The 18625-nt window shown below is 42.8% G+C and overlaps 1 protein-coding gene across 2 annotated transcripts in view; it reads right to left on the bottom strand.

Moving 5' to 3' along the window:
• The window catches only part of LOC113990738 (phospholysine phosphohistidine inorganic pyrophosphate phosphatase), an 80429-nt gene that overhangs the window by 48735 nt on the left and 13069 nt on the right, over nt 1–18625 (bottom strand). Inside the window, exons 4-6 of one of the 2 annotated variants that reach the window (XM_027726428.2) lie at nt 16265–16328; nt 14984–15076; nt 7584–7675 (exon numbers count right to left, since the gene is read on the bottom strand). In XM_027726428.2, coding sequence (XP_027582229.1) covers nt 7584–7675; nt 14984–15076; nt 16265–16328 — 249 coding nt within the window. The remainder of the gene's footprint in view (nt 1–7583; nt 7676–14983; nt 15077–16264; nt 16329–18625) is intronic. The other variant, XM_039387199.1, reaches the window with a different exon arrangement.

Here is an 18625-nt window from a genome sequence, read left to right as displayed (position 1 = left end):
AGCTAAAGGAGAAAGATATGCAGAGAAGAGGAACCTGCTCTTTAAAAATAGGAAATCTCTAGTGAAACCACACTGTGCAGCTGTCCCAGCTGTGCCCTTTCTGCAGCACATTTCAGCACGCTCATTTGCATTTTTACGGAAATAAGGGTATGGTGTTCTTCAACGCTGTCAAATCTTGGACAAGCTGATATAGCTGAGCATTCTGCAAGGGACAAGTGTTGAGAAATGCTGCTTCACTGTGGAATTTTTCACCACAGCCCTATGCAGGCATGGAGAAAAGGCCTCTAAGGCTCCCTGTGCCATCTCCGAGACCGCACTGCTCAGGTCACGGATGTCTGTGGTGACAGTGAGTGTTCTGCAGATGAACACACACTGTGGAAACCCTGGAAAGCCCCTGAGCTGCCTCCTGCCACCACTACCTCAGCTCAGGAATTCTGTATCTGCAGGGAGGAGGGAAATGCACTTTGGCCAGGCAGCTGCCAAGGGCTCTGGTGTTCCTCAGGCCGATGCAGGAGCACACGTGGCCGTGTCGGGTGGAGGATGGCTGCCAGCCCGAGCTGAAGGAGCACGTACTACCAAGACATCGAGGCACCAGAGCAAAAGGGAAAGAAAGCAAAATAGCCATTAGCTTTGGATGCTGTCAGAGAGGGCCTGGTAGTGATTTAATCCCATACATTGAGGCCAGCAGAGCCACGTGCCCTCCCAGGTCCCACTGCCTCTGGCTTCAGGTAGCAGGTACCATCTCCTCCTCTCCTCTTCTTTCAGCTCTTTATCAGCTTCAGAGGAGGAGAAATGGAAACCTGAGCTGCCTCTGCTGTCGCATGAGCTAGGCTGATATGAAGCAAGAAGGGAAGGAAAACTGCAGCCCAGGCTGACATGGTCACTACCACCTTGATGTGCAAAATGCACGTTGCTCCCCTTCCTAAGTGTTGGAGATGAGACAGTTGATTAGAGTAGGATTGCTAAGGGAAAGTCAGTCATTAGACAGGTAGGGAGCAGAACTGTCAAGACTGCTGAGTGATATTGCTTTTCCTCAATGACCTGATCCATTCCTCCCTTATTAATCCTACTCTCATTGCAAACTGATCTCTTTTCTGATATTCAGATTAATTTTTTCAGAACAGCACCCAGCTGTGGCCTGAGAATGCTCTGCTTCCTTGAGGTTTATTATGGTACCAGTGAATAAATTTACCTGCTAATAAAAAAAACCCCTAAACTCACATTTCTCTTATAGACTGAAGATCATTACATTTATGCGTGAGCTAAAAGGTAGCAGAACTTCCTACTCCACCTTGCTCCTTTTAGGAGTGTTTTAGCTCAGGTATAACCTGGATTTAGACTAGACTAGAATAGAACAGAATAGCTGAAAGTGGCCTACAGCGATCATCTAGTCCAACTGGTATTTCTAATATCAAATAGTAACTTTACTAGAAGGTAAACACTTGGCTATGTTCAATTAAGGAAACAGAAACATTCAAGACACATAAACGATGATTCTTTAGAATGCTTCCTGAATTCAACACTTACAGTTCAAGAATAAGTGCAGTAAGTATTCCCAATGCAATGTGTTACGTTGAGCCCTACTCTGCAAAGTGGATGCTGGATTATCAAAGAATCCTGCAATGATTTGGGTTGGAAGGGATCTTAAAGACCACCCAGTTCCAACAGCCCTGCCATGGGCAGGGAAACCTTCCACTAGACCAGGTTGCTCCAAGCCCCGTCCAACCTTGAACACCTGCTTTGAACACTTCTAGGGATGGGGCAGCCCCAGCTCCTCTGGGCAACCATGCTACAACAGCAAGAACTTAAACCTTCTCAGAGGCCACTCACTCCTAAAGCACCAGATACTAAAACTATTTTCTGTGTCTGGACGCTGGAATGTACTGGGAAAATGTAAAGCCGTGGTCAGACGAGCATTTGTTTGCTAAGTGTTTGCAAGTTGGTTGCAGTGCTAACTCTGAACTTCCTCTACAAAGCTGATTCAAAGATTATGGTAACCAAACTGATAAACAAGTGTGAAGATCCACACATGGACAGAGCAAGACACGATTTGAATATGCAGTAAACAGTGATAAGGCTACGCCTTGGAACTGCCTGCAGTCAGCTCTCCTGCTCAAACGAACACCAACTTGCTGACACCAGGCTTCAATAAGCATTGCTTAAGACATTAACCAACATGAATTACAATACAACTTTTCACAGTGTAAATACGGGCTGGAAGTCTTTCCATTTAGTACTTGAAACTGGCTTAATTATCAGGATGTGAGGCCATAAGAATGCCTCTGGTTGTGTCTCGGCACACAGGGAGTGTCTCTGCCTGCTCGTTCTCATTACACACTGCTGGTATGATCCATGGAGACCCAGGAGATGGGAAACAACTAATAAAATTGTTCATCTTGGTGTGGTTAGTAATGCAGGAGCAAGAAAGGGAGGGTGGAGGGATGCTGCTTCTCTGCAGAGCAGTAAGAGGTCACTATTTCTTTGCAAAAAGTTTTCATGAGCTTTCATTTACTTACACAGTGGCAGCTGCAATTCATCTGTGGGTGCAAATCTGTTTTTTTAAGAATAATTTTATAACCTCACTTAAGAGGCTATGACAACAACACAACCTGGTTTTCTCAATCCTTAATTCGCTGATGATGGCAGCCCAGAAGACTTTTCCTCTGTCCCAACTTCTGTCTTGATATGTCTGGATTTCTCCACTGGCAAGCCAATTTCCTATAAATCTATACAAATTCCGAATATTTTCTTCAATCGCACAAGAGGAACAGATCACAAGCCACTTTATTAAGGAAGTTGGAATAATCATTCTCAGAAGATAATTAAAAAGCGGGGATACATGAAGTAACTTGACCCAGTTCTCCCAGAGAACAGTGGCAGAGCTGGAGGGAGATGACAACTCTCACAGGCCTTGATCATTTTATCCTTCATCCCTGGGGTATCTTTCATGTCTGTAAGGAGGAAGCTCTGGGATGTTGATACTGATGTCAGTATCAGCCACGGCCATGAGATAAATCCCTAATCAAAGGAAGAAAACCCCACGTGGGCACTGAGAGGGGGTGAACCCACAGCGCCAGATTCTGAACCATTTCAGAGCTCACAGGTGAGCAGGGGCAGGGGGCACCACTGCCATGAATACTCCTGGCTGCCACCACATGCCAGCAATGGAAAGTTCTTTACCTACAAATCAAGACCTGTAAATAACAAGGAGAAGGGTAATTCTTACCCCCTGCCAAGAACCACCTGCAACTCGATGCCCTGACGCGCCTGAGAGGTGTTCCCGATGTTACAGGGAGACAGCTGGAAAAGCCTCAAAGTCACTTTTCTCTGCTCCAACTTGCAGGCTACAAAGAGGATATTACCCAGCATTGCAGAATCAATAGCTATTGTGGGAATCATTGGTTTGATGTCAAGGCCAATTAGCTGCAAGTGGAATTAGCACATACTCTGTGCTGGAAGGCAAGTACATGTTCTTCCCTAGATGGGAAAGATGCTGGCTATGAAGGGCCTCCATGCAGGTGTGCACAGAAATTTGGGAATTAGCATCACATTTCCCAGTGCCGACAAACCTCACTGCAGCTTCTTCTCTCAGCACACAGGAGCCTGAAGCAATGGCCTGCTCTGTCCTGTACATGAGACAAACTGAGAGAGGACAAACCCACAGACCAGACTGACCCTTTCTTTGCATTTTTACACCTATGAAAGGCTATACTCGGCCAACCCAACTACTCACCCCATGTCAAAGAACCATGATGGCTGAGGTCACCTCAAAACATCACCTTATCCCTACATCTTCCCATTATTGCCCTGACTGATGCTACCATAAGTTTTACTCCATGGTGAAGCTGGGATTTATTGCATTTCTTGGACTGATCTATGCTGTGCCTGGTTTGGCTACTGAGAAAGAGCTCAACGCTTGAGATTAAGTCCTGTAGGAGGACTGAGAGCTCTAGAGGAGAAAAGTATGATGCAGGAGTGTGGAACAGGCAAAGTTTGTCACATTAAAGGAAATCAGCTGCACAGATTTTATTAAACTTCAAAGATGCAAAAGAAGCAAGAGAAAGGAGCCAACTTTCAGAACCTCCACGCAAGGTGGTGTAAAACTGAATGTTTTTGAAGCAGCTTAACCCATATTTTAACTCCCACCCTGGGAGCAGCCAACAGTGAAGAAGACTTTGCAGAGGCCAGGAGGGTGAGAGCCCAGGGAGGAGGCAGCCCTGGGGCTGCACCAGCTCTCCGTGCACATCCCTTCTGCTTCCCCTCTGGACCTCGACTCGCCTGCAGAGCCAACCACCCCCACCCTGCACTCACAGAACCAGATCCTCAGTTCAGCAGGGAGCTGGCACCCAGTGCCATGTCACGGAGCAGCAGGGCACAAACATGCCATGGAGGAAGGCTCCAGCCACTGTGGGCTGCAGTCAGCTTCCCATTCCTGGCTGGAGGCTGCCCACCCTGCGGCAAACCGAGCCACCCCATCTACTGCCACAACCTCTGCAGAAGCAGCTCAACCCGTTTTTTTTTTCCCATAAAATGATTTTCTGGCTCATTAAAACAAGTAAGATTCACCCAATTGTTCTTCAGCCTGAGATTGAACGTGGTTGCTGAAGCCCCTCTGAAATACCATAAACAGCACAGTAAATCCTGGCTGATGTGTTGTCTTTTGTGACACAGTGCATAACCTGTGGTGGCACTGGGTGAGCAGCAGACCTCAAAAATCACAGAACCACACAATCAGAGAATATCCTGAGTTGGAAGGGACCCACAAGGATCATCAAATTCAACTTCTGGCCCTGCACAGGACACTCCAACAATCCCACTCTGCCCCTGAGAGCGTTGTCCAAACGCTCCTTGAGCTCTGTCAGCCTTGGTGCTGTGCCCACTGCCCTGGGGAGCCTGGTCAGTGCCCAACCACCCTCTGGGGGAGGAACCTTTATCTAAAATGTTCATGTTAACTGCACTGACCACTGAAACAAGGAGAGCTGCCCCAAAGCACACTTGTGCACCAGAGGTGATGATGCCTGCCAGCCAGGGACAGCATTTGGGTGAGGATGGAGGGGGGGGGTCCATCCCTTGGACCTACAGGATGACTTGCAAAATGCTGCACTGGTTCCTCAGATAGCTCCTTTGTTATTTTTTATTTTATTCAGAAATCAGCTCTGCACTTGTTGTGCTGAAGTGAGACACCATTGTTGGGGCAGAAATGGAAAAAAACTACTCAAGGTTGTAGAAACAGAGAGACAACTCAGCTGGGGTGATCACCCATGTCCTGAGCTGCATGATGCTCACGGCAGGGGCCTGGAACAAGATGATCTTTAAGGTCCCTTCCAACCCAAACCATTCTATGGTTTCATGATTCTGTGACTGAAACCTGTGGCAATCCCACTGTAAAACCCTGCCACTGCTGAGCTTTACACCTTTGGAAAAGCAGCCTCAGGCTGTGGCTGACACTCATGTGCATGAACCAATGATGCCATCCAGAGGTGCTCGGGTGCAGCACACAGCTCTGTGTCAGCAAGGACTAAAGGGAAAGACAGGGCCTGTGCAAAATCTTATATATCATACTTTAAACTAAACCCACCACCAAACAACTACATTTTCTGTTATGTTTAATTTATCTTGCCCATCGCTTGTTTTTTTCTGTTTCTCTCACTATTCACTGTGTGTTTTGATTTTCTAAGTCATTCTTAAAAATACAGATACACCTCTGACCTCTCCTGGCAAACAAGAGTTACTTCATTTTATTCCCAATTACTAACAGCAGGCCTGGCACCACACGGGGAATTGAGACACTCATCTGTATTTCACTGCTGTGCAATAGTACATGAATTCAGATAACACCAAGCACAGGCTGAAACAGGAAACAAAACACTGGAAAACAATCTAGAACAGCTGGTGACTCCCTTTCAGCTGTGAAATCATGACTCAAACTTGATACAAGAAAATGGTTTTTTCAGCATATGATTATACATATTTATGTGTGTGTACACACAGCTTATGTCAGCTGCCTGAACGGTTTGGATACAGCATCACCTGTGGCACATTTTATGATGGGCAAAGTATGGCCCAGGAGAGGTTTGGTCAGTAGCAAAGGTTTGATTTACTTCTGTGTGCAGAGATATATCCTTCAGTGGCACCTGTATCTGTGTGATGTTATGATGTGGATTCACAAAGTGAAATAATATCAGAATAAAATCAACCACTGAATCCTTATTTTCTCCTTTAGGAAAGTAATAGGATTAGAATCACATAATCATAGAATGTCCTCAGATTGGAAGGGACCTACAAGGATCATTGAGTCAAACTCCTGGGACTGCACAGATTAGGGACAAATAATCCCAACAGCACAAACTATATACTTACTCCTTTAACCTTTGAGATTTTTCAAACTTCATTGAGATAAATAACTGATTTTGAGAGGTACTATCTTAAAATGATAGAAAATACAATACCCCTGTATCTGTCTTTTAAAAGACCATCACTTACTGGTCCATTAGAATCAAAGCACTGGGTATTATTTTATCTCCTTACAGAAACTAAATAGGAAAATTGAGAAACACATTGTCTTGAAAAACTAACCAAGTACCTTTTCGGATAGCTTGTGGCAAGCACCACTTTCATGTGCTTGTATCCCTCCCCAGAGGAGCATCCTTCTTTTACAGTATTTGAAAATTAAGAAAAACTGTAAAAATATAAATGACATCAGATGACAGATGGTGTGGCTGACTCACACTACAGGGAGGCACAATCATGGTTAAGAGGAGATGGTTAAGGGGAGATTTTGACTGTTATGGGATCAGAAGGTTAAATTTAGGGACTGATGTCTGCACAGCACTTGGACCTTGAGTGGATCTCAAACCTAACCTGGCCTGAGCACCTGATGGTTCCTTCACTTCCCATCAGTCAACCCTGGGCCATGGCCTGTTTATAGGGGCACTCAGGTCCCCCATCAGCAGCTGCAGGGAGGCAGGTCTTGTGAAAGCTCAGTGAAAGCACAGGATCATGGAGACACCTGCAGGGAGAAGGGTTTGAAGGGCCACTTGGAAGAGATGAGCAGGATCCTGCACCCTGGTAAGGCAAGAGGTGGAGAAACAGCTCTCATGTTTCAGACACCTCAGCGCTGAATGTGTCTGGAGGGAAGAGCAGACATGTGGAGCCCTTCATAAAGCTGTGGGAGATGACCCACAGAGATTGCTGAATCGACAATCTAATTTTATAATCCCAACCATGCTACAAGTTTCAGACACGTCTTACATCAAGTGCACAACACTTCCATGCAGCAGCAAGAAAAAAAATAAACAAACCCCAGGAAACACACCGGTTCTATGCACTGGGATGAAAAAGATACAGCTGTAGTTTAGCAGAAAATATTTCTCTAAAAGATCAAGGACACTGTGCCTTCCCCTTCCCACCACTTTCATACACACAGTATTTTCCCAAATGAAAATGTCACCATCCACCCAATGCTGCCCAAGGAAGTGCTTGTGCAGACAACAAATGCAAGTCTACATTGACACCAACAGGAAAAGAGCTGGAAAAGGCATGGAAAAAGTCTGGTCCTGTGAATGTGTGGGCTGTGCACTGACCTGTACTTCCCTGTCCTCACTTGCAGGGCTCTCATCCCGCACTGCTGGGCTCCCCCGACATCATTCACGATGTCATCCCCGATCATGATGGCCTGTCAGGGCGAGGAAATACAGGAAAACTGCCGTGAATTCCATTTCTGCCACACGTCTCACGCCCCTGACATAACAAACAGCCTGACTTGATGTTTAATACGGCCATCAGACAAATTAAACAAGATAATATTGTCATCAGATTATGATTAAAAGTCATCCTGCCTTGAATGTAATTCACGCTATGGCTCCTGCAGCAATGCACTGGGGCAGCACACGCCTGTACAGTTTGTAATCAATCACAAAAATCAAAGGGACTGGGCACACAGTTAAAAAAAAATGGTAAATTTTATGAAGTTAGGCCTCTTCTGTTCCTAACAATCCATTTCTGTTACACTCCAGGCAGCTTAAATTAAGCTTAACTTCTTAAAACTGGTATTCTACAAAGTAGTCAAAAGCTTAAGCTTGTGATCACTGGGAGCTTGCTTCCAACCCATTCTCAGGTTGATACAGAAATTTGGGAAATCACTGTAAAACGGAATTTATTCATTTTTGCACAATATGACACAATATGTACAGGCCTAGCATGCTCTCTGTTACCATCACCTTAAGTTTATGCAAATACTAATAAACAAACTACATTAAAAGAAGGTAACTGGGTGTGCTAAGATTTGTCTGTGTCTGATGAAAACTTACAGCATGCAGAGAGCACTTTCCTGCCTGTTAAAGATTCTTATTAAATCAAAGTGCATCAATTAATATCTTTTTGACAACCACATCTACAAAATTTCAAGTGCTTATTATCATCCTGCATTAAAAATTACTACGTTGATTTTATTCTTCAAATCGAAAATGGTTGGTTTTATAGTTTAAAAAAACCCAGTATATACACAAAACAGTAATCTACCATTAATAATCAAAAAATCAGCTTTACACCTTCCAAAGGTGTTCTGCATTACTCTGAAGAGAACAGAGGCAGCACTTAAAAGCAGGGAAACAAAGCAGCTCTGAAAATCTGTAATCTGGTTTATCAATCCAATTTTAAAGCGTGCTTTTGCACCTTTTGTATCAAAGTTGAATTTTATCTAAAACACATTAATTAATTGGAGAACTGATAAACAGGCCCTTGTCAGAGAGGTCGTGGGAATGTGGTGCACAGGCAGAAGCAGGGAATTCTATGGGAATGCCGAGCCTTTCCATTCAGCTGGCTGCAGCTTTAAGGTCAAAAACATATAGGAAGACTGCACTGCAGGTGCCATTCCAGTTACCAGTTCTGTTTAATACCAAATCCTCCTCTTCCTTTGCCTTCACATGGAAGCAGCTCTTTTCTCACAGAGCACACAAGAGCCAGTTCATCTGTGTCACTGACTCTGTGAGCTGTCTGCTGGGCAGGACTAAACCATACATACTGAGGAAGGCTAAAAATGGTAAAGCTCCAGAGCTATTTTTATTAATTACCTAATTGCAACGGGATCTTCTCCCACTTATTGCACAGCATGTAAAGGAAATCTCAGGATATATCTAAATTTTCTGAGAGTATTCATAAACCAAACTGGTCTAGGAACATGTAGATCTGTGACAGCTTCATGTTAAAAACTAAATGCTCCTTTGAGTAACATATGAGCTGGGGTGTGTAAGATTAGAAACAGTAGTGACCAGCCCAGTCTATCTGCCAGGTTGTTTTTGAATAGTATTGACATGAGAGATGGTGACCAACCCTCAGGGGAGGGGATGGAACAGGACACTCTTTCAACGTCTGGTACCACTGAAGTGGTTTATTTTGAAACAGTGTATATATGCCCACCTTTTCTTCCTTCTGCCTGGAAGAGCCACAACTGTGGAGGTGCTTTGAGAGGTTCCTTAGGGAGTAGAGAGATATAAGGACAAAGAGGTTGGAGCTGGGAAAAATATAGGAGAAGAGCAGGCTTTGGGAGAGGCAGCTCTGCCTTTTCAGCTCTGCTTTCAAACCCATTCAAAGCCACCAGACTATGCAGGGCTCAACCTTGCCCATCCTTCCATTTTTGGACCATTTTCCTTGTCCACTCTGCTCATGGAAACACATGTGTTCCTAAAAGGATGCCTTCTCCTGTAGATAGTTCACCTTTCCTTGTCACTCCTCCAAACAAGGAACCCAATATGAAATGAGGAGAAAATGATGGGTTAAATTTAAGGAATTAGTAAATAAAGCAGGAATGCATGGCTAAGGAAAAGACAATAATCCCACTCATGCAGAGCTGCACAGGACAGGGCAACACAGCTCCAACCAACCAGCATCACCAATTTCTCCCAAGCTGCTCCAAGATATTTAATCACTGTCTTTGATAGTTTATACTGCCTTCTTCTTACAAAATTCCTTCCAACACCTCCTCGAGGGAGAGAGGGAAGAGATCTGCCCTCCACCAACTGCATGCCTTTGCTCAGACTGAACCCCGACGTTCAGGATGAGATTTCTGAAACAAAGGCAATTTCAGCCCTGTGTTCTCATAACCCTAAAAATGAATTTCCTCTGACAAAGGGAACGGGCAGAGTAGGCCAGCCCAACAAACAGTCTCTTGCCCACCAGGGCTGTATTTTACCCCAGCCAGGGAAGTTTTCCTGCAAGACTGTGGCAGCTCTGTGAGTGCAGCTGCAGCTGAGCAGCGATGCCTGTCCAGGCCAGCTTGTGGCATACGCATACAAAAATGTACTCCAGCCCCCAGGGACTTCACAGATTTACTATCGGTGAAGGGCAATAATCACTAAAGGAGGAGCAATTATTCCCAAATCATTTAGGATTTAAAAAATCATTGGCAAGAAGATAGAGGTCAAAAGGTGCGCTGTCAAGGGAAATAAAAAAACTCTACCTGTCAAACCTGGGTTTAACTTCCTCTCTGACTGCAATATGGTAAGAAGAGAGAGAAAGATATAAAACTGAAAGGTCACATACCCACTGAAAGCAGGAATTAAAAGATCCCCGTCTGTGTTCACATTTTACACAGGGATCACACCATTAATTTGTTCAATCGTTCTGCAGGAGTTACTTTTTTTAGATCAGCTACAAATTTACTAAAAAGAAGGGAAAAAAACACAGTGAGTCTCTCCGGTTTCAAGACAAATCATCAAAGAATCAGGATGATGTGATTTATATTTCCCTAAGCCACGCAGCTGGTGAGGGATGGTGTGTTTGGTTTACACAGTGAACTAAGCACACATGGGCCATAGCTGAGGGAAGCCACTGCTCTTGAAGGGTCCCCATCAAACCCAACCCCCGTTGGGGGTGATCACGGAGGACAGGAACATGACCTCCAAGAATTTGGGAGTGGGAAGGCACAATATAATCCCCACAGGTCAGCAATCTTATTGGTGCTGTCTGTGCCACGGACCCAGAGCTGAATGGAGGTGGGAGCCAACCTTTTTTACCCACAGAAGCGGCCAAAGCTAGTAAAGTCTTCAGAGATGCTGCTGGGGTGGTGAATGGGAACCTCGGGTAATTTTTGTTTGCAAACAGAGCTCTAGCAGTCACTAAAATCACAGGAAAGTGTCTGATCAGAAAACAAAACATGCAGTAAGAAAATGAATGAGGCAGAAAGATAAGAATATCCTGATTTACTCAACCATGCTTGTGTTGCAGGGCAGGGTTTACTAGGATGAGCTCAGACACAGTACTTTGGAGGATGCAAACAGTGAGATGCACAGAAGGCAGTGTGCTAACTTCACCAGAATACTGAACACAGAGTCAAACATATTTATGCCTAAACAGATTTTTGCCATAGGTTTAATAGCATTAATCAACCTAAATGTGCCAGGGCCATAAGGAAATAAAGCTTACACACCAAATCTTGATTAACGTATTAAACCCCTTTACAGAAGAAATACGACACGTTTGCTTTTCTCCCTGTTCTCCTTGGTCCAAGTGGTAATCTCCCAGGCTTCAGGAGCCCATGTTATGTTAATTATGTTTCTGTCTTAGATTTCCAAAAGCTGCAGGGCCAGCCAGGTTTCAAAAAGCTTTCAGCAGGACTGAAGTTTGAATCTTCACTCAGCCAGTTCACGTTTCCTTCGGAGGTGGGAAATCTTCCCCTGTCGTGGCCAGTGAGCAACGAGGGGACATTGGCACGACAGCAGGTTGTCTGTGCCACTCTTGGGTGACCTCCCTCTGCTCTCATGCACCACTAACTCCCACCTGAGACTTGCAGGTGGCAGAAATGGGAATTGGTTAACTACCAGTAGTTTATGGACTCCGGTATGACCTGCCATAACTCCCATTAAAACAGGACAATTTGCTACAGAGAGAACTTTTTATGATTATATAAAACTACCAGAACCTTAACATTATTTAGGTTTTATTGTAAAGCTGTAAAAATCATCCACTGTGACAGCTGCCTTAAAACATATGAATTAGGCATTTCAGTAACCTTTAAGATGTGTTATTCTTTGTCATATTACTGAATTGTAAGATAGGTCTGGTTACCTCTAAGAGGTTTAAATTTCCAATCTATTAAAGTAATACCAGCAATCTGTTATTTCTAGGCCATTGAGGAAAGGTTAAAATGAAAATTGGACTTTGGGGAGTTCCTCCTATTCTAAGTGCAGGCTGAAAACATCTCAGCAGCAGAAGGCAAAGTCGGGGTCTCAGTAAGAAGCAGTTATCAAGGGAAACGACTGGTGATAACTTTATTGATTAAAGCAGCTTGAGGAATTTCAGAATTGCCATTGTCTAGAATTACTGTGGTGAGACAGCTTTATTAAAAAGGTATTTTTCATTAAAAGTCAGGTGAAAGAAAATTGTAATATGTTTCCAAAAGCACAGCTCATCTAAAACGGTTTAATGGTGGTTTGGATTAAATGCATTCTACAGGTGGAATAAATTACTGGCAAACATTTTGTAAAAGTAAAGGCAAGTCAAACCAGCCCTTGTCATGTCACTACAAATGCAGAGAAGTATAGTTCATCCAGGAGAAAGATTAAAATGTAATACACTGTATTACAGGAACTTACTGAAGTGAATATACTGAGGTTTTAAACTGAATATACTGAGGTTTTATTATTATGTTCCACGAACTAAACCAGCCTGCAAATCCTTCTCAAAAGAACACTAAAGTTGCAAGGTCAAGCACTGAGAAGTTAGAAAAAGAATAAATAATCTCTGCTTTTCTGTACCCAAACCAAATTCTCCTGAAGCCGACAGGGACCATTCTCTGGTGGGACCATTTTTACCAGGCTGGTGATGCATTAAATGAGATTTGTTTCCCAGGACAAAGTTTCTGAGACAGGAGTTCTGCTGCTGCATCCCTGCAATGATACCTTCCCTCACTGCCGTGGGCTGACGTGGTCCTGGCATTCCATGAGCCGGGAAAAACAGTGTCTGAGGAAAACTGCACCTCTCTGCCCAGGAAAAAGGACAAGTGATGCCACTACGCAGGGTTACCAGAATAGAAAACTCAGGAATAACACCTTCCCTCTTACTCCTGCAAACCAATCATTTCTGATATGAGCAGAAAGGAAACACAAACCTTTATGTATGTGATTTACACAAACAGCATCCAAGGTGGTTTGTGGTTGTTTTTTTTTTTTTTGTTTGGTTTGTTTGGTTGGTTGGTTTGTTTTGTTCTTTTTTCCAGTTATTTTTTTTTTTCCAAATGCCACTCTGTGGCTGAAAAGGATTTGGGTGTTTGTTGGTTGGGTGTATGGTTTGAATAATTTCCATGGCTGTAACTGGGATATTAAGTTCAGGCTGAGTTATCTTGTAACTGGAAAGATATGGACAAACTGAAGGGAGCACAGGAAAGAGCCAGAGGGACAAAACTGAGGGAAGCTGCTGAGAGCTAAACCACACAGTTTTAGTAAAAGACAACTACTGTAATGATACCAAGCCTAGAGATAACTGCAGAGAGAAAACAGCCAGGAAGGCAAGAAGTTATTTGTTGTTAATTAGAGTAAAAGTAGAAATAAGGAGATGCAGTTTAAAAGGGAAGTATTCCAATGAATCTCAGGAAAAGCTGCCTGCACATAAAACCTGAACACTGCCCCTGGGGTACTCACAGCAGCCTGGGTGTTTGGCTCACTGAAATCTACTCTGGACCAAACATTAATAAATGTGGAGCAGGGAACATTCCTGCACTGGGAAGGAGATGGATTAGATGGTCTACCAGGTCTTTTCCATCTCCCCACTCTATAATAAAGTACAATTCAAGCACATACTGAATTACAGGGCCATAATTTCATCTCCAGACTCGAGGGACCTACAAGGCACCCAAACTTTGCTCCTGTTGTTTATAATGTCACCCAAACCCCCCTGATGGAATTATTACGTTGTAATTCACTGCTGTTTGTGAGTCATCTCATACTCATCCTTATGCCCTGTGTGACATAACAACAAATCAATAAAGAGGAGACAACTGGGGACAACTACAGAGAGGGGGAAAATGGGCTGTATAAGGAAGCCCCACACATTCAGCACGTTTCTGGAAAGCCAGTAATACAGGAGGAGGTTTTGGGTCAGTCAGCAAAATTATAAAATATTTTACTTCTGCCTTTCCTTTTACTAAAAGAAAGGTAATCAGTGCAACACTAAAGGAAAAAAAAATAACATTTTGGTTTCAATTCCACTGTTCTGCAGCCTCCAGTCTCCAAGTTTCTCTCTCTCTCTCGTGAGGCAAAAAGTCTTCCATGATTCCCTGGGAAACCTAACTTCTGTTCTTTTGTATTGTTTTCTTTAGCTGCCAAATAAAGGAATTTCACAAAAGAAGTGCATGTTCTTTGGAACCACATGGTTTGGGAGGAAGGTGAATATGAGAGCACAACACAACAATGCTGTGGAAGGAGAAACTACAGCAGAGAATGGAGGGATGGAAGGCTCTAAATTGAGCAGAGGTGTGGAGGGCACAAGCCAGAAGAAAGACAGACTGACATTGGAAATAAAAAGGGAAACAGCAGGAAGCTAAAAAGAACCCTGAGAAAGGTAGAGAAAATTATGTCATACCTTCCAGGAGGGTGGTAAGTATGAACAGGGAAGGAGAAATTCAACCTGTTAGCATTTACCCTCTTGGTTGTCAATTCTCTTTTGTCTACTTCACATTTTTGACAGAATGAGCAAACATAGGTTTTTCCCCTCTGCAGTATTTTTTCAACAACTTTTCCTTTCTATTCATTTGGGTTTTTTAAGTAAGTTCATAGGAAGATCTTGAATATAAATATCTCTCTGCACCATATGCAACACACTGCATTTGGAAAAAATATTTGCATATCCACCCAAAGTTTACCATGTCCTCCTGGTCACATTCCCTTCAGGCTCTTCTGTAGCTTTCCAAAGTTATAGCAAAGCAGAAAAAAATGCATCAGTGGGCATTAATGTTTGGCACAGCCCGTGGTCAGAGCACCTGAAACCTTACCTGCTCTGCTAGAACTCCCATTTCTGCCAGGGCTGACTCAAAAAACCTTTTTGATGGTTTTCCCACTACCTCAGCTTGAACATCACAAGCATACTGGAAAAAAAGAAGAGAGAAACACAAAAAATGCTGATTGGAAAAGCATTTGTTCAAGTCCATAATTCCAGTTACAAAAACTATGTGATTATTGATTTTTGCCCTTAAATAACACAACGGATCAGCGGCTGAAGTTAAACATCAGGGGATTTGGATATCAGAAGTGGCTGAAGTTCTCTGGTAGGAAAGAAATTCTTCTTGAAACATCTAAAATTACAAATCTTTTACATCCTCCATCATGGAACAGTCTTCAAACTCAGCTCCAGTGTTGCACATTTTTTTAGGAGCATCACTCTTAGAGACATAACAAACATCCTTTATATGAAATTACCAAAAGTACTGGAGGGCCTTAAAAGGTGTAGAGGGTTTCTTCAACCACCTGGCTTAATTTTAACGGTTCAAGTGACCAGCCAGATTTGAAAAGTTACATTTTCCTGCAACTAAATATCAGTGCTATGCCAAAACACCTGCTTCTAGCTTGTTCCTAGACAAGAAGCCTGAACTTAATCTGGGAGGCAAAAACTCTCCCCCCAAACTCAAATAGACACAAATTAATGTGCTACAAGTATATGTTATATAAGTACACAAGTAGACATTATATATGTTCTGTGTTTATTTATTACCCTATTTTGTCTTATTCTCTGCATTCACTATGTACCTTTTTTAATCTCTCTTCAAGCTTATAAAAGGGAAAATAAAGATTCTCTCCTTCTCTCCTTGGCTTATCAGTCGGGTTCCGGTTCTGCACAGATTTAATCAGGCTTAAAAGCAGGATTGACCCTGAATAAGGGCCTTTTGCTGCAAACTGTCAAGGGCAAGGGCTTTGTCAAAAACAACACTGCACCAAACATAAAATGGACCTCTTCAGGTTCTCTTGGATATCTCGCAGACAACATTCCATGTTTTCCTTTTCTGGCTCCTCCTTTCAAGGGCCTCGCTTCCAAAAAAAAGGTGCCACAACGGTAAAAGTTCACATTTTAATAAAAAAAAAAAAAAAAATTAATAAAAAGAACAAAGGCAGAAAACAAATGAATCCACCCATCTTTAGAATGCAGCAAATGAGTCTCCCTATCTGGGGGAACTCCTTCCACCAAGGTGAGTAATTACAGAAGATGGCCCATATTTATACCAGTTACTCTTTTAACAAGGTGCACAGAGCGAGTAAGCATAATTCAAGCCATAAAATACCTCCAATGCCTTCATATATGCTCCAACATCAAGTTTCAGACCATCGGTTTCTTTATAGTAGCGTCTGGAAATGGAAGTGATAAAGTTCCCATGAAACGAAAACGTTGGCAGTTAAACACAAAGAAACCACATTTTATTATTTCTCTGCCTTTATGGGTGTCCATATGGCTGCAACAAAAAGTCAAGCAATCAGAAAATCCAGAGCCTTAATTTAGCACCGGGAATTAGGGAAAGGACAGGCTCAGCACCACGCAATGCTCGGGGAAAAGATCTCAGACCAGATGCCCATCTGGGACACAACTCCACTGGTTCAAAGGGATTTCAAGGAGCTCATATGAAGGATGAACTTGTCCAGTGTTTTACTGCACAGTGACAGAGACCCCCTGGCAGATAAAAGGCTGGCACCAACCAGCATCTGTGACCCCTTCAGTGATCTGGAAGGAGACCCCAAACAGTTGAGCACCATCACCTCCCACATGAGGAAAGCCAAGGCACTGTTTGTTGTGACTAAGAAAGCCCTCTAAGCTATATTTTGTTCCTTCTAAAAATGGCCCCATTGCCACGAAGCTTATGAAATTAGATATTATCTTTACAGTGTTTTTCTAGAACAGCAATTCACACCAATGTAGGTCTTCCAAGCTCTCCTGATCAGAGCAAAGACAGGTTTCTATATGAAAGGAAAAAAAGGTAGGATGAGCAGTCAGTTAAGATTTTATGCCTTATCCTTCTGCCATTTTCGATTATTCAGCATAGCCTTCCTTTAAAATGACCACTTGACCTTTGCTAGAACAGCCATTAACCTTCTATAGTCTGGTGTAAACAGCTTAATTTTCTGACAGTGGCATGACAGAAGAAATTACAAAGCCAATTCCCACTCTCAGCCCAAAACAGATGCTAAATGTAAATCACTCCATTTTCAGGAGGAGGGCATTCTGCTTCAGTGACTCTGACACTTTGGTTTTCAATGGAATGAACTAAAACTTCGACCAAAACCAACCTACTTGCCCACCTTGCAAAGATCCACCCAATTGTGCCAGTTCTGCACTTTAAAAACAAAGCTGACTGGTGGCTGGGTTTTCTGTATGGCCCTTTGCATCAACAAGGCTTCTGCAGTCAGGTGAACAATTCTTGCAATTTATAATCTCCCTTCTCCAAATCAGAGAACTCAGAGAACTCATAGTCACATTACCTAAATGATCAATCATTAAACAAAAAGGTCATGGTGAAAACTGAGCTCTGAATATCCAAAAAATCTATATTTTTACATGAAAAATAATATTTAAAATAAGTAACAACAAGTCTGGGTTTTAATTAATTTATATCAACAAATGATCAAACAAAAACTTTTATATGCACAGGGTACAAAGGCGTTTTTGCATTAAACACACTACAGTTCTTAAAGAAAGGTTGATCCTATATTCCTTTCTGAAAGATGATATTACATAACACAAAACCTGGTTATTTTATGCACATCAGCCATTCTGCTGTGGGCTCAACATTTTCTCCTTATCCTTCTGAGAAGCAGTAAGGATTTTTCACCCGTGCTGTAGGATTAGAGCATGAGTGTCAGGTGAGGCAACGCAATGAATTGAACTGCTCCTTCCCACTGATAAGTTCTACCCAGCTGGATCAATAACCTACAAACTATGGAGGGTTTTCATGCCCATTATGGTCTATTGAACCACTGAGAAAAGTTGTCACTACAGTTTCCCCAAGCTAAACGTGCCCAGTCTTTTTAAAGCCCATACATCACACAACAGATAAGAATAACTCCTGCAAGGCTGTTGGGATTTGGCATTATTCAGCACTGGCATTAATAACCTCCTGTTTAAAAACCTCAGAACACATATAAATTAACTGTTTTTAGGAAAACATTCAAACTTGCTGACTGGATTTTTCCTGTATGTGAAAGCAGGAGATCAAAATTTACCTTTAATGGACAGAGAATAATTAAAAATATTGCTTGATATTCAAACTATAAAAAATATGGATCTGTCTCTACAAAAGCACCAAAAGCATCAAACTGCATCACAAACCTACACCAATAGCCCTTTATCCAAGCATGGCCCGTTGGATTTTTGGGTTTCTTTCACTATTAAAAATCATTTATATTCAGTTCAGCCTACAGGCAGCAGTTAAACCAACGTTTCTCACCTCTGAGATCTTGCAGGAGCAAAGACAAAAAGACAAGCAATGCCTAAAATCCTACTGGCCTCTTGCAATACTCACTCTCTTGGGGGTTGCACACATCATAATCCAAACTCTCCATTATTTCTATGGGTTTTTAAGAGGCTCTCCTAAAGCAACAAAAGTCCTCTTCGTTGACAGGTATCTGAGCAGATCAGACTCTCAGCCCAGACA

The sequence above is a fragment of the Pipra filicauda genome, unplaced genomic scaffold, assembly GCF_003945595.2.
Source record: "Pipra filicauda isolate LSUMZ 115617 unplaced genomic scaffold, ASM394559v2 scaffold53_size3534045_pilon, whole genome shotgun sequence".
In the NCBI taxonomy this organism is placed as follows: domain Eukaryota; kingdom Metazoa; phylum Chordata; class Aves; order Passeriformes; family Pipridae; genus Pipra; species Pipra filicauda.
This window is presented reverse-complemented; position numbering and strand designations above follow the sequence as displayed.